Source organism: Carassius carassius, chromosome 43 (genome assembly GCF_963082965.1).
Source record: "Carassius carassius chromosome 43, fCarCar2.1, whole genome shotgun sequence".
Lineage (NCBI taxonomy): Eukaryota > Metazoa > Chordata > Actinopteri > Cypriniformes > Cyprinidae > Carassius > Carassius carassius.
The window spans coordinates 7,323,258-7,337,754 of record NC_081797.1 but is presented as its reverse complement, the minus strand read 5'-3'; the positions used below and the strand labels follow the sequence as shown (position 1 = coordinate 7,337,754).

The 14,497-nt window shown below is 36.4% G+C and overlaps 1 protein-coding gene across 10 annotated transcripts in view; it reads right to left on the bottom strand.

Moving 5' to 3' along the window:
- akap13 (A-kinase anchoring protein 13) overlaps nt 1-14,497 on the bottom strand; it is a 93,344-nt gene that overhangs the window by 65,719 nt on the left and 13,128 nt on the right. For all 10 annotated transcript variants that reach the window (XM_059535831.1, XM_059535835.1, XM_059535832.1 and 7 more), the window contains exons 2-3: nt 7,258-7,301; nt 736-889 (exon numbers count right to left, since the gene is read on the bottom strand). In XM_059535831.1, the coding sequence (XP_059391814.1) occupies nt 736-889; nt 7,258-7,290 (187 nt within the window). In that variant the 5' untranslated portion in view covers nt 7,291-7,301. The remainder of the gene's footprint in view (nt 1-735; nt 890-7,257; nt 7,302-14,497) is intronic.

The window sequence follows — 14,497 nt, the reverse complement described above, 5'->3', positions numbered from 1 at the left end:
TTAAATAAAACAAAAAAAAAACATGAAAAATAAATAAAACAATCAAATAAATGAAGCAAACAAAAACAAAAAGACAAACAAAAACAGAAACCCTCCCTTACTATCTTTTGGAAAAATAAAATGAAATAAAATAAATTTAATTTAAACATATCAAACAAACGAAATAACCTTTATAAACCTTCTTCCACTAGCCCTCGGACAATATGTGGTCAAAACTATAAATATTACTAAGTTACTATATATTTATATATAGTTTATAAATATTTACTATACTAAACAGAAAAACAAACCCACCCTCGCTATCCCCAGACAAGTCTATTTTTGCACCAATAAAAAAAAGTGTATATGTTTGTAGACTCTGGTTATATTTTCTTCCACCTCTTTCAACATATTACTCCATTAAGCAAGAATGTGTCTGTTGATTAATAGTTACTGCTTGTCCATGAATCTTCAGAAGCAGCACTGGAATATCTGAATCAGCTCAAGCATGTGCTCAGTGCAGTAATACAGAGGTCGCCCTGTGGTAAGCGGGACAATTTTGCGGGTGAATAATTGGGCAAAGCAACAATGTGCCAAGCAGTGCCTGGACCAGGTCTGGCATGACTGGAATGTAAATGAGTCGATCTCTGCAGGTAATGAGAGTTTGGTTCCAGGAAGAAGCTAACAATTATCAAGCACTGATAAAATACTGTACGCGGAATGTGTTGTGTGACCGTTGGGGTTTTAAATACTGACCTGGGCACACGGCTTGCAACGTGACATGGCTGACTTTCAAAGTGCTGGAAACGTGCCTCTGGGTGGAGCCGGCGAATAGCAGGTAAAACTCTACATCTTCCTCATCCTCGACACACTCTTCCTCACAGAGCTGGACAGTCAATAGACACTCACCCTGAATAAGAGAGAAAAAATAGATCACAAAGCATTTCAGGAATTATTGCTTAAATATTAAAAAATAATCCTATTGCATTTTAAATTATGGTTGAAGCGCGACAATCAAGGACTAAGAAGTCCTTCTCTTTTTCTCTCGAAAGACTAAAAGTAGGACTGATAAAGTGTTCAATTGACTGTAGGTGAAGAAAATTACACAACGCAAAGCATTAACTCGTATAAATCATCATTACTGGATCCTCAAACAACAGGGAGGCATCAACACCTGTCCATTAAGAGAGACGCATTACATTACAAAGAAAGCAGCGACAGAACCGAAGACTATATACATATCAACAAATGCTGAAATAAAAAAACAGTCATCAGCTTTTCCCCACCCTCATAATTATAGCTTTACTGTCATAAAAGTGTATGTGAGAAACAGTTTTTTACTCTTGACATACTTTAAATGTCACTTCTAACCTAAGGTATGGACAACTACTATAATATATCTTTTGAAAGAATTGTGGATATGTTATGTTATGAACTCCTGTTTTTGGCTGGAAGGTGAACAGACAAAGCAAAGCAAGATAAAAAAAAAGAACGACAAAAACAAAACAACAAACCACAACAACAACAACAAAAAACCCTTCCAAAACAAAAAACAGAAAACAAAAGAAAAAATCAAACATCAAATAAAGCTATTTAAATAAATTATAGATTTCACCTAAATGTTTATTGACAAATAATATAAATTACCTATTTGATGCTACATTCATAGATAGAAAGACAGACAGACAGACAGACAGACAGACAGACAGACAGACAGACAGACAGACAGACAGACAGATAGATAGATAGATAGATAGATAGATAGATAGATAGATAGATAGATAGATAGATAGATAGATAGATAGATAAACTAGACAAAAATAAAATAAAACTAAACTGTTCATTTGGCCTGGAATATAACTCCCAGTTTGTCTGTACAAGCAATATATAATGATGTGTCACCGACACTTGACACCAGAAACAAATCGGCAGGCGTGACGAGAAGCAAGTATATCCGCCGTCTTAGATATCGTCACTTATTTATAGCATGCTTGTGAATGAGAATGTGACTATTAGAGTGAAAATGAGAGAGAAGTACCACCATAAGATAAAAAAACAAACAAGAGAAAGAGTGGCTTGACATAAGTTTGACAGGGCTGTCTAAGCAGAAGGAATGTTTATACTATCTTAACCCAAAGTAACAAACTAGCATTCCCACACTGCATTTACCTAGCTACTATTCTAGGCCACAAAGTTTTGTCTGACACAGAGGGCCTTTAGAGTGTGACGCAAGCAGTGGGACATCCTAGCGAGAGATGTTTTCATTGGCCAGGCTGCAAAAGCCACATGGTGCCCTTGCCAAATGCCAGTCAGCTGCTTTTTTTGGCTGACGATGATCACAGCCGCGGAGTGATTCGGAGACAAGACTGAATCCTCACAGTGAGATTAACTCCTGTGCACTCTAGGTCTGGAGAAAAAAATCTCATGATATTTCTATAGTTAAGGTACACAGTAATATTAAAATCTGATGTGTTGCCATTCAACATCAGACCAATTTTATTATTTAACATTAATTTATTCTGTAAATGAAAGTTTGAATATTTTGTTAAAATACTAATTAATTTCAATAGGATTTAATGTAACAAAAGCAACAACTATAATAATAGGTAACAGTTAATAATAATATAAATAATAATAATAATTATTATTATTATTATTATTATTATTATTATTATTAATAGAAAATAAAATGAATTTAGTTAAATATTCTGGTTTTATTACTATTGCTGTTATTATTCTTTTGACAAATACCTATAAATAAAAAAACTAATTACATTTCATTCACTGGGGTCATTATTATTATTATTATTATTATTATTATTATTATTATTATTATTATTATTATTATGCCAAGTAAAAAGAAAATACAAATAAAAACCCATAATTCAATATTCTGAGGTTATTATTATTATTGTTGTTGTTGTTGTCTAAATAAATAAATATTCTAGGGTTAATATTGTTATTATTAACTACAGCTACTATTTATTACCATTTTTATTATTGTTTATTTTAACAATTAATACAAATTTAAATGATAAAATAAAATATATTTATAAAAAAAAAATTAAAGTTAATTAGAGGAGTTGTTAAATAAATAGTTCACCCAAAAATGAATGTCATTTCAAGCCCATAAGTCTCTTGTTCATCTTTGGAACACAAATTAAGATATTTTTAAAATCAAAAATAAATTGTGTTTCGAAGATGAAGAAAGGTTTACGGAATTAACATTTTTGGGTGAACTATGCTTTTTAAAGTGAAAGACAAACTATGAGGAAAAAAAATATTGTCAACAAAAATAACATTATGCTCTAAACTTACATTACCAACATTCTACACTTGTTAACATACACCCAATGTCCTATTCCTGATGCTATGGTGCGACTACAGAAGCAGGTGAAGGTATAAAAGCAAAGCTAGACATTAAGGCCACAAATTACATCACAAGAAAGTTTGTTTCCTTACTGGTTGAATCCCTGGGTGTGGGAAGGGCTTTTTATGGCCAGGTCATATTACCAACTTGCATGTGAAGCAGTTATGGTGACCCTTTGATCTAAGCGACATGCATAAAGTTTAGGAATCTGACTGCAACGTCCCAAGGCTAACCAAGCCCACACTTTATTGATGATGCATACGTAGGCCACTAGAAATGTGTTACTGACATTAGATCAGTATTAGAAGCCAGAAAAAAATTATTTGGATGTAAATATCTTTTATTTTTACTGCTAACATGCACAAGTCAGTCATTGGCCACTTTTAGACTACAGCGGCCCAATATGGATAGCAGGCGCCAAACCAGGAAAAGTGCCAAAGGCGAGAGCATAAACAACTGAAACAAAGACCACCCTGGCGACTGTTTCAACTGTGTCCATAAGACATGGAGATTCAGATTGAAAGATAATGGTCTTTGTGTTTATTGGGTCACTTTGTCTTATAAACAAACAGGATTTCGGTTTTGAGGATTCAAGGTTGATTTTTCCAATCCATCAAAACATTAATGCTACATACAGGCCTGGAGATATTTTAAGGCTGATGTGTGTTAATACTTGGTAGATTTTCTAAGCAAAAGATCTAAAATACCCAGAATCCAATTAATCTTGCTCAGAATCTTTTGACTTAGCTGAATATAGGATCCCTTTTGTCAGGAAGCATTTTTGGCACCTGAAGCGGGCTCATGGGGTTCTCAAAGTACTGTTGATACTTTGGTTGTTCGTTGGTCTATTTCAGGATCTTGCAAGTCAATGTGCCCAAGGAGGTGTGCATGGCCTTTTCGCCCTGTGTTTAAAACAACACTTGGTAAGCTGCCTCGTCTAAGAGAACTGTGGGAGTTGGAGACCACCGTGCTACTTTTAGCTACTTGCATTTAGCTCAAATTTAGCAGAACAAGTTTAGACCAAGTCTCAGTGCAATAGCGAACTTCAAAGTGGATCTTACGTTTCACAACATGTCTTTGCTTCTTTATAAACCCAAAACCGCTATTCCTCTGTTTATAATCAAGGAGAGCAAATTAGCCCACATCATGTGTTGAACAGAGGGCGCTCCTTTATATTAGCTTCTACAACAACCATGAAAGTACAGTCTCTACACCTGCTAACTCGTAATACAGAAGTTCTGTCCTTCTTCAAGCCACCATTATTAAAAATAATGTATCTGGGAAAAAAACTGCTACAAAATGAGGATAGCTTTTGTTTGTTTTTGTAGCCATCATGTGGTTAAAAGGTAAAAACTAAAGATAGTACAAGATGGCGCCGCATACGGCAGCCTCAGTGTTTGGCTCTCCAGTTTTGTTTTTCTGACTTCTGAAATTTAACTTGAAATGAATCTAGCTTTTGTTTGTTTTTGCAGCTTAAACCAACAAAAATTAACCCAAAAAGGAATCTTGCTCGTTTTTGTAGCTGTTAAGTAGCTAAAACTTAGAAAAAAAGAAAAAGAAAAAAAAACCTACAATAATTAATCTAGCATTTCTTTGTTTCTGTAGCTGTCATTTAGCTCAAATTTGGAAACTTCACAATAAAAATAAAGTTGTAAATGAATCTAGCTTGTTTTTTTTTTTGTTTTTCTTTTGTAGCTGTCATGTAGCTAAAATTTAGAAACCTACCAATAAAACTGAACTAGAAAATTAAATTAACTTGAGTTAGTTTTTGTAGCTGTCAAGTAGCTTAAACTTAGGAACTTACCAACAAAAATTAACCCCTAAAATGAATCTAGCAGTCATTCGTTTTTGTACCGGTCATGTAGATAAAAAAACAAAATAAATAATAATAATAATAAATAATAATTATAATCTAAAAAATGTATCTAGATTTTTTTTTGTAGCTGTCATGTAGCCAAAACTTTCCAGATAGAAATTGCTACAAAATGAGGCTAGCTAAAAAGTAGCGCTTCAACCAGAGCAAACCACTGTACATGCTAGTTAGCACCAAAAGAACTATAAAAGATGCTGCAATTAGGATTCCTAGAGTTCATGAGGAAATTCAAATGTGTCAAGTCTTGTTAGGAGTACGATATATGCTTTACAATATACACTTTGTTTCCATTTGACAATTTCCAACCTTAAAAATGTACATTAAAATATGAAAAGAAACTGAGGACATTTGTGACTTCTGTGAGTTCATCAAGACGTCCTGAGAATAAACAATACAATGCCTCATCAAGTCAGCCACTTGCAACTGCTAAACATGGAAAAACCACACGTGGAGCTTTAACCACACACATGCTAATACACACGAACACAGCAAATGCACTGAGCCACAGCTTTGTGCTTCTTTTATGGTGAATCATAGCAGCATCTGTGACATGCTTCATAGTTCATGACAAAGGACACCATTATACCCCAAATAACATATTTGATATCATCTTTTTCTGGTAGGGAAACAAAAATTAAGACGGTCCTCTTCAGTGTGGCGGAAAGCTACTTTTAAAACTAATGCATTACAATATTGCATTTAATACCTAAAAAAGTAACTAATTATGTTACTTAGTTACTTTTTATGGGAAGAAATGAGTGAGTTACGTTAAATTTGCGTTACTTTTTAAATATGAGCAGGGCTTGTTTGTTATTAATATAAGAAGTTATATTTATAGCAAATGTAAAAGCCCTTTCACATGATGAAGGATAAGTATATTCACGTCCGTAGAGTAAAAAACAGGAGAAGAATGTTCAGCACTCTTCAGCAATAAATAAACAACGAAGCAAAATTGTTAGTTTATCTAAAGTCAGTTTTAGATCAAAAAGTAACTCAGATATTTTCTTGTAAATTAAAAAGTAATGTGTTACTTTACTAGTTACTTGAAAAAAGTAATCCGATTACGTAACTCGCAATACTTGTAATGCGTTAGCCCCAACACTGGTCCTCTTCATGGGGTCTAAGCAAAACACTATATTTAAAGGTCCATTTCTTTCAAATTTAGCTATTAGGTATGATTAGGGATGTAAATTATGGTCATTCAGAGTATGTGCTTTATAAGCACTTATAAACAGTCAATATGTTAATAATATGCATGCTAATAAGAAACTAGTTAATAGTGGGAATTGGTCCCTAATTGTTACCAGGGTCTGCAGGCAGGGTTAACATTTACACTCATTAGATAAATAAAGGATTGTTAATAAAAATCATCACTTGACTGTAACTTATGTCAGTTCAAACAGAACAAAAAAAAATATGGCAATTAATAAATATTTATAGAAGAATTAGCAGGTATGCCAGAAACTAAATTTTATACCCTGTAAGTCTGTTTAATTGCGTCTCCTAACAAGATCACCAGTAAACAAAAAGGAACATCCATGGCAGGATGTTGACATTACCATGGACGCACAAAAAACTGTTTTAAGCATGGCCTGATTCGTTCAAGTAGTGCAGTTTATTTTAGTGAACTGTTCCGGTCCACACCGTAGATTTGAAAGTACTGTGGTGTCTTCGGTTAGACATCCTGCTGACATATGGGCTTCGTATGCCTTAAGCAAGTCTAATTAAAAGGGTCAGCACCAAACAAAAGAAAAACATAATTACCCAGCACCCTCTCCCCTAACCGAAGACTAGAACACGCTGATTCAGCCTAACATGAAGAATTTGAGCAGGCCTTGGCACAACAACATTTCATTAGAAGTTTCCATCAACTAGGGATAGGTCAGTATGGTCAACAAGTTGCCTAAAAACCAAGGTTGACTAATTCACATACATCTTTTTAGGAGTAATTTATTAAAGACACAACCTCTCAATAGATACCTGGCATGTTAACTGAATGAAACACATAAACATAAAAAAATTATGCAATACTTACATATAATGGGGCTTGCTGTGGATTCAGTTTCATGGCACTGGCCACTGCAGAAAAGAAAAAGTGAGAGAATTAGAAACATGACATTTCTGAAAATACAGAATGTTCAGTTAGAGCTCTTATTTTATTTTATTTTTTCATTTCACTGATCATGTACAAGTACAAAATAGCTTCTGAACAACATGCCGCACAATGCAGATCAGCTGGGGCTTTTAACAGACAAAACTGTGACCCTAATAACTATTAGTGGCACATTACCTTGCCTACATTCGTAATGGTCATTCTTTCTGGGTCCTTCCATTAAAAACCTTCAGTAAAAATTTTACCGCAGCTAATAAATAACAGGAATTCCATAATTTGCATCTGTTTTCAGGATTCAACAATAGAGAGAGACTGAGGTGTTCACTGATGCCTACCAAATTAAAATAATCTGATTTTTGTGATATACTGCACAATGTTGTGGAATTGTGAGGATTTATATGTTGCAATGATTTTGTTATTTAGCTGAATAACAGATGAGAATTTACTGCAACTGCAAGAAACACCAATGATTAGTTTCGTTTAGAATGGGTTGAACATGATAACAGGATGTAATCATTTTCAATCAGGAAATACAAAGAGGAGTTACTTTCTCACTCCATCCATTTTTCCTCTACACAAACATGCTTCAGTAGAAACAGAGGCTCTCATGCCAGAGAATATGCCACTCTGTGGAATCTTGCGGCTGGCCGCAAAGCACATTGCCCACCTGCAAGCTGCAAGAGGGTGTAACGCTTCACCCAAGCCTGAGAGGCAAAACCACAGCTCTTAACCCACAACACACTGCAAACCCAACCACTGTCACAGAGATTCAGACAACACCCAAATCTCAGTTGATTCAAGAAAAAACATATTAGGCAACACAGTAAGACATAAATCATGTATTTAATGTGATGGCTATAGGAGCAGCCCCCTAATACAGAGGGCTGGGAAACAAGTGACATTGGAGCGTTAGCACTGCCTCCACCTTCTGTTCACTAAGGATGATATACCGCCCCCAGCTATTGTTCCGTTATCTGCCCCAGGTGAGCTATTAGGAGGTCCTTGTGGTTATCTGAGGCCCCACTCCTAACATGAACACACAGGAACAACACATACACACACCCACAACACACAGACAAGCAGAGGTGGAAAGAGTACAAAAATATTCTACTCAAGTAAAAGTACCATTAAATTAATGAAATTTTACTTAAGTACAAGTAAAAGTACCAGTCTAAAAATCAACTCAAGTAAAAGTAAAAAGTAGCTCATTTAAAATGTACTCAGAGTAAAAATTACTTAGTTACATTTTAACAGTGGGAGGGAGTCAAAAATGGGACAGGCCAAGAGTGTCAAACTCAGTTCCTGGAGGGCCACAGTCCTGCAGTTTAGATTTAACCCTAATTAAACACACCTGATCCAGCTAATCTAATCATTTAGGTTTATTTGAAAACTACATGATATGTGTGCTGGAGCAGGGATAGAACTAAACTCTGCAGGGCTATGGCCCTCCAGGAACTGAGTTTGACACCCCTGGGATAGGTCTATTAATCTCAAACTAGTTGTTTTTAATTAAAGGAATCAGTTATTTAGTTATTTAGAATAATAAAACATTTGGGCTGTTACCAGGCAAATCAGTATCAACAAACTCATCTTTTAATGAAGAGGAAATGCAGAAGATTCATTGGAAGTGGCATTTAGATGTATCACACTGTTTAGTGCAGGACAAGAATGCATTTAACCTGCAGTTACAAATGCATGAATAATGTTTTGATATACAAGACATAAAATGTTGAATACTCATTTGAAATTATAAGAAATTAATTATAAAAAAAAAAATCTAAAGATACTTTAAATGTGAAATTAAAATGGCCAGTATGTGTCAGCAAGTCACTTGTTAATAAGTGAGTCATTGCGATTGAACCGAATCATTTAAACGGTTGATTCATTCAGGAACGAAACACTGTCACGTTGCTCAGAGACGCAAAACTGTGCTTTGGTGGCTGTGTTTGGAATTATTTTCTGTTGTAGAAATAGAGCTAAAAAAGGCAATATGGTGTCTAAAACGCAAGTCTCTTAATTAACTTGTTTACTGAACTGTTATATATATGTATGTATATATTCATGATGATTTTTGGAGGAAAAGATGGCATTCTTTGTGTGATTTTGATTTAATATATTAAATTATATAAATATGAGAATTTTCTGCCCCTATATCTTAAATTTTGTGATCATTCTAAATGCACTTTAGGAGACTGAATCACACAGTGAAAGAACGCACTATAAATGCGCGCACACATCATTAAAACGAAAAACATGATAGTATCGCAGATGATATATATAGCACACTCCTCACCACTGTCTTTTTGGCTAATTTGTGCAAAACCTCTTGCTAAAATGTCAAAGCTTCATTTTAACCACCAATGCAACGATGCAATTATTTAGCTTACCTCTACATTCTTGCGAAGGGTTGATGTCTTGTCGAGATTTTATAAGCTGCTAGTTTGGTCTTCCTAGGCAAGTACAGCTTACACTGCATAATAGAGCATACTGTACATATGGCCAGGGGTTCACTTCATTTCCTTCGAGTTCAACTTCAGAATATGACGGGGTTTCGTTTTCAGCGGTGTCTGCACCACTAACGCCTGTTTTGACCGTCTGCATCTTTCTTGTGATTTTAGCGTCAGTTTGCCCTCCTGCCCATTATTTACTGACGTAGTTTCCAGGGAGCGATTTATTTATTTATTTTTTTACTCAGTAATTAATGTGTTTTAAAATGTAGCGAAGTACAATACTTTAAACAAAATATACTTAAGTAAAAGTAAAATTACAGATTTTAAAAATTACTTTAAAAAGTATTAGTACACAAAAAAGCTACTCAATTACAGTAACGCGAGTAAATGTAATTCGTTACTTTCCACCTCTGCAGACAAGCACACACTGCCTTACATGCTTGTGACTAAAGTATGTTCCTTCTAACCTTCTAAAGTTGAGTTGCAATAGATTTCAATGGAGTTTTATGCTAAAATGTTGCTAAAGCAACAATGGGGTACTGTTAGCATAACAATTCCTGTCATACAAAGTACACATAAAACTTTTTAGTATTAAATGAAATTAATATTTCATTTTTCTGTTTAATCCAACATCTTATATTCAATTTTGCACTGAGCTGAGCTCATCACAATGCATTCTGAGATGCAAAGATACATGCAATGTTGCCAAAATCATAAATAAAATGACATATCCTAGCACAATTAAAGTCGCCTACCTTGTTGAACAACCTTCATGACGGAAACATGGCTATGATGCCTCAAAATATGGTCTCTGTTTTGGAACAGAGCACATAATTTCAGTTCTCTTTAAAAAGCAGAAATCTGACTGAAACCCACTAACAGAATAAGAGCACTGTTTTTGAGGAAGCTTTAAAGATCACAACATAACATCTTTATGCATCTTTAATTGATGAGGCAGTCTCAGAATGGACTGCAATATCCAACATGGCAGACAAGTTGAATAAGCATATCTAGCTCGGCATTGCAATGTACCAAAAACGTTTCCATCAAATTCTAATTATTCCTCAAGATTTCTTCTAACTATAGTTCACATTATTTAAGTATTAGCTTAGCAACATGCTAGCTTCAGTTTTGATTGAAACTCCACTCAATATTTGCATAGTCTCCGTTTTAGTGCTCGGATAAATGCCATTAGCTTAGCAACATGCTAATACCTGGAATCAACTGAGTATTAGTCAAAGGTTTTTTTGCGCTTTAATCTCGTAATCTACAATTACAATTGCTACAGCTACACACAAGTGAGTGTTAACGTAGTATCCAGTATGCAGACAGTAGACAGTGAGGTGGCTTACTAGGTTTTGGAAGAGAGCTTAGGTGTTATAAACTGGACAACTGACTAATCACTCATCTCTTCTATTCTGCTAATATGATGCCAGGGTACTTTACTTTAACCCTTCTAGGGCTCCTGTGGCAGCGTAATTCCCAAAATACCTTTCCCCTCCCTATTCTGCAGGAAGAGATCAGACATCCCACCTGCTGCTTTTTCCACTCATGCTGATTCACCAAGTACCCCTGCCCCAAATCCAACAGCAACCATTTAGCCAGCTGATCCACTTCCAAATCTCAACTAATCAGCTAGATCTACGGTGGAGAGAGAGAGGTGATGACCCATCCTAAGCCAGACGGCTGGCTGAAAACCTGGCTAAGCTTCAACCAGACAGATCAGAGAATGTAGCAGTCATGGAGGGGGCATGCTATTACAAAGACTGACGTGAAGTGGTCAGGCATGCATAAAACCTGAACTTAGCGTTGATATGAGGCCTTCTGGTTGGACCTGATAAGCCAGTACAGTCGTGGCCAAAAGTTTTGAGAATTACATAAATATTGGAAATTGGAAAAGTTGCTGCTTAAGTTTTTATAATAGCAATTTGCATATACTCCAGAATGTTATGAAGAGTGATCAGATGAATTGCATAGTCCTTCTTTGCAATGAAAATTAACTAAATCCAAAAAAAACTTTTCCACTGCATTTCATTGCTGTCATAAAAGGACCTGCTGAGATCATTTTAGTAATCGTCTTGTTAACTCAGGTGAGAATGTTGACGAGCACAAGGCTGGAGATCATTATGTCAGGCTGATTGGGTTAGAATGGCAGACTTGACATGTTAAAAGGAGGGTGATGCTTGAAATCATTGTTCTTCCATTGTTAACCATGGTGACCTGCAAAGAAACGCGTGCAGCCATCATTGCGTTGCATAAAAATGGCTTCACAGGCAAGGATATTGTGGCTACTAAGATTGCACCTAAATCAACAATTTATAGGATCATCAAGAACTTCAAGAAAAGAGGTTCAATTCTTGTAAAGAAGGCTTCAGGGTGTCAAAGAAAGTCCAGCAAGCGCCAGGATCGTCTCCTAAAAAGGGTTCAGCTGCGGGATCGGAGTGCCACCAGTGCAGAGCTTGCTCAGGAATGGCAGCAGGCAGGTGTGAACGCATCTGCACGCACAGTGAGGCCAAAACTTTTGGAAGATGGCCTGGTGTCAAGAAGGGCAGCAAAGAAGCCACTTCTCTCCAAAAAAAACATCAGGGACAGATTGATCTTCTGCAGAAAGTATAGTGAATGGACTGCTGAGGACTGGGGCAAAGTCATATTCTCCGATGAAGCCCCTTTCCGATTGTTTGGGGCATCTGGAAAAAGGCTTGTCTGGAGAAGAAAAGGTGAGCGCTACCATCAGTCCTGTGTCATGCCAACAGTAAAGCATCCTGACACCATTCATGTGTGGGGTTGCTTCTCATCCAAGGGAGTGGGCTCACTCACAATTCTGCCCAAAAACACAGCCATGAATAAAGATACCAAAACACCCTCCAACAGCAACTTCTTCCAACAATCCAACAACAGTTTGGTGAAGAACGATGCATTTTCCAGCACGATTGAGCACCGTGCCATAAGGCAAAAGTGATAACTAAGTGGCTCGGGGACCAGAATGTTGAAATTTTGGGTCCATGGCCTGGAAACTCCCCAGATCTTAATCCCATTGAGAATTTGTGGTCAATCCTCAAGAGGCGGGTGGACAAACAAAAACCCACTAATTCTGACAAACTCCAAGAAGTGATTATGAAAGAATGGGTTGCTATCAGTCAGGATTTGGCCCAGAAGTTGATTGAGAGCATGCTCAGTCGAATTGCAGAGGTCCTGAAAAAGAAGGGCCAACACTGCAAATACTGACTCTTTGCATAAATGTCATGTAATTGTCGATAAAAGCCTTTTAAACATATGAAGTGCTTATAATTATATTTCAGTACATCACAGAAACAATTGAAACAAAGATCTAAAAGCAGTTTAGCAGCAAACTTTTTGAAAACTAATATTTATGTAATTCTCAAAACTTTTGGCCACAACTGTACACTGCAGAGTCAGCAAGTCAGTGGTTACCCTCAACAGATTCATGTCTAGGGGATAGAGAGAGGGCCATAGTTTGTGTGCCTTGGCCTGCGTTCTGGCACCACTGAAACTCAAACAGCACATTTGGGCTTTTTTGAGAACCCATAAACCCCCACAAAAGCCCCACTGTCCTACACATGTGAGACAGGCGGTAACAGACAAGAAGTAGGAATCTAAAACAAGGACAACATATTGACAGCAAGTCAGGGGTGGGTGGCAGGGTGGGGACAGGGCTGGACATTATGAGAGGGGTCACAGCCTCTTACTTCAGGCCACATCTCTTGTTCTTTTAGCTGAATAAAAAGGGCTACTGTTGAAGCTCAACAGGACGGGGTACAGGGATAATCAGCTGGTTCTAATTATAACCACTGATTTTGTCCTCTCGAGCTAAGCCCACTCACTATCTAACACAATGGATGCACACAAAACTAAACAGTACACTTAATAAAAATAAAGGTTAAAAGGTGGTCTCAGATATGCATTTCACTTACACCAAACCTATCATAAAAATATAGAAAATAGCTAGTAAATTGAAAGTAGACACCAAAACCAATTTTGTTATCACAAAGTGAAACTGTTGAAGCATTACTAAAGCAATATTTTTGCCAAATCTGATCTATGTGAAAAGTTTTAACTTGTTGTACCTGTAATCTAAGGTAAGATGCCAAGTTGATCACAAAAGTAGATAAGAGACAGAAAACCATAAGGAGAGAGAGGAAGAATGAGACCCAGACATGACACCAGCTCAGTGTATTTAATGTGCATTTTAAATACTTGATCTTGTATTCTTGATTCCGCTTAAGACCATGTAAACGTGGCATGGGCCTAGTTCTTGGCTAGGGCAGGAGTGTCCAAACTGGTTTAGTTTAGCTCCATTTCTAATTAAACACCCAAACTAGCTAATCAAGGTCTTCAGCTTTACTAGAAACCGCCAGGCAAGAAAGTTTGAGCTGGTTGGAGTTAAAATATACAGGACATTGGACCTCTAGGAGCAGGATTAGACACCCCTCACTTGTCAACTGACACTCAGCTACTGTGAAAGTTCCTCTGTGTTTCAAATAAATGCTGCAAAAAAGTATTTTCTCTTTTAAAATTCATTAAAATGGAAAACTGATTATTGGACTCACAACTCTAGGTCTTGGCCATGGAGTTAAGATCTGTGTGAAATTGCAATTAAATGCCCTGCAGAAATCTTTTATGTTATGAAAAGCTAATGAAGATTACAAAAGGTCTTCTTAACTTGCTGCTTAGAGGGTTTGGGACTCCGAACC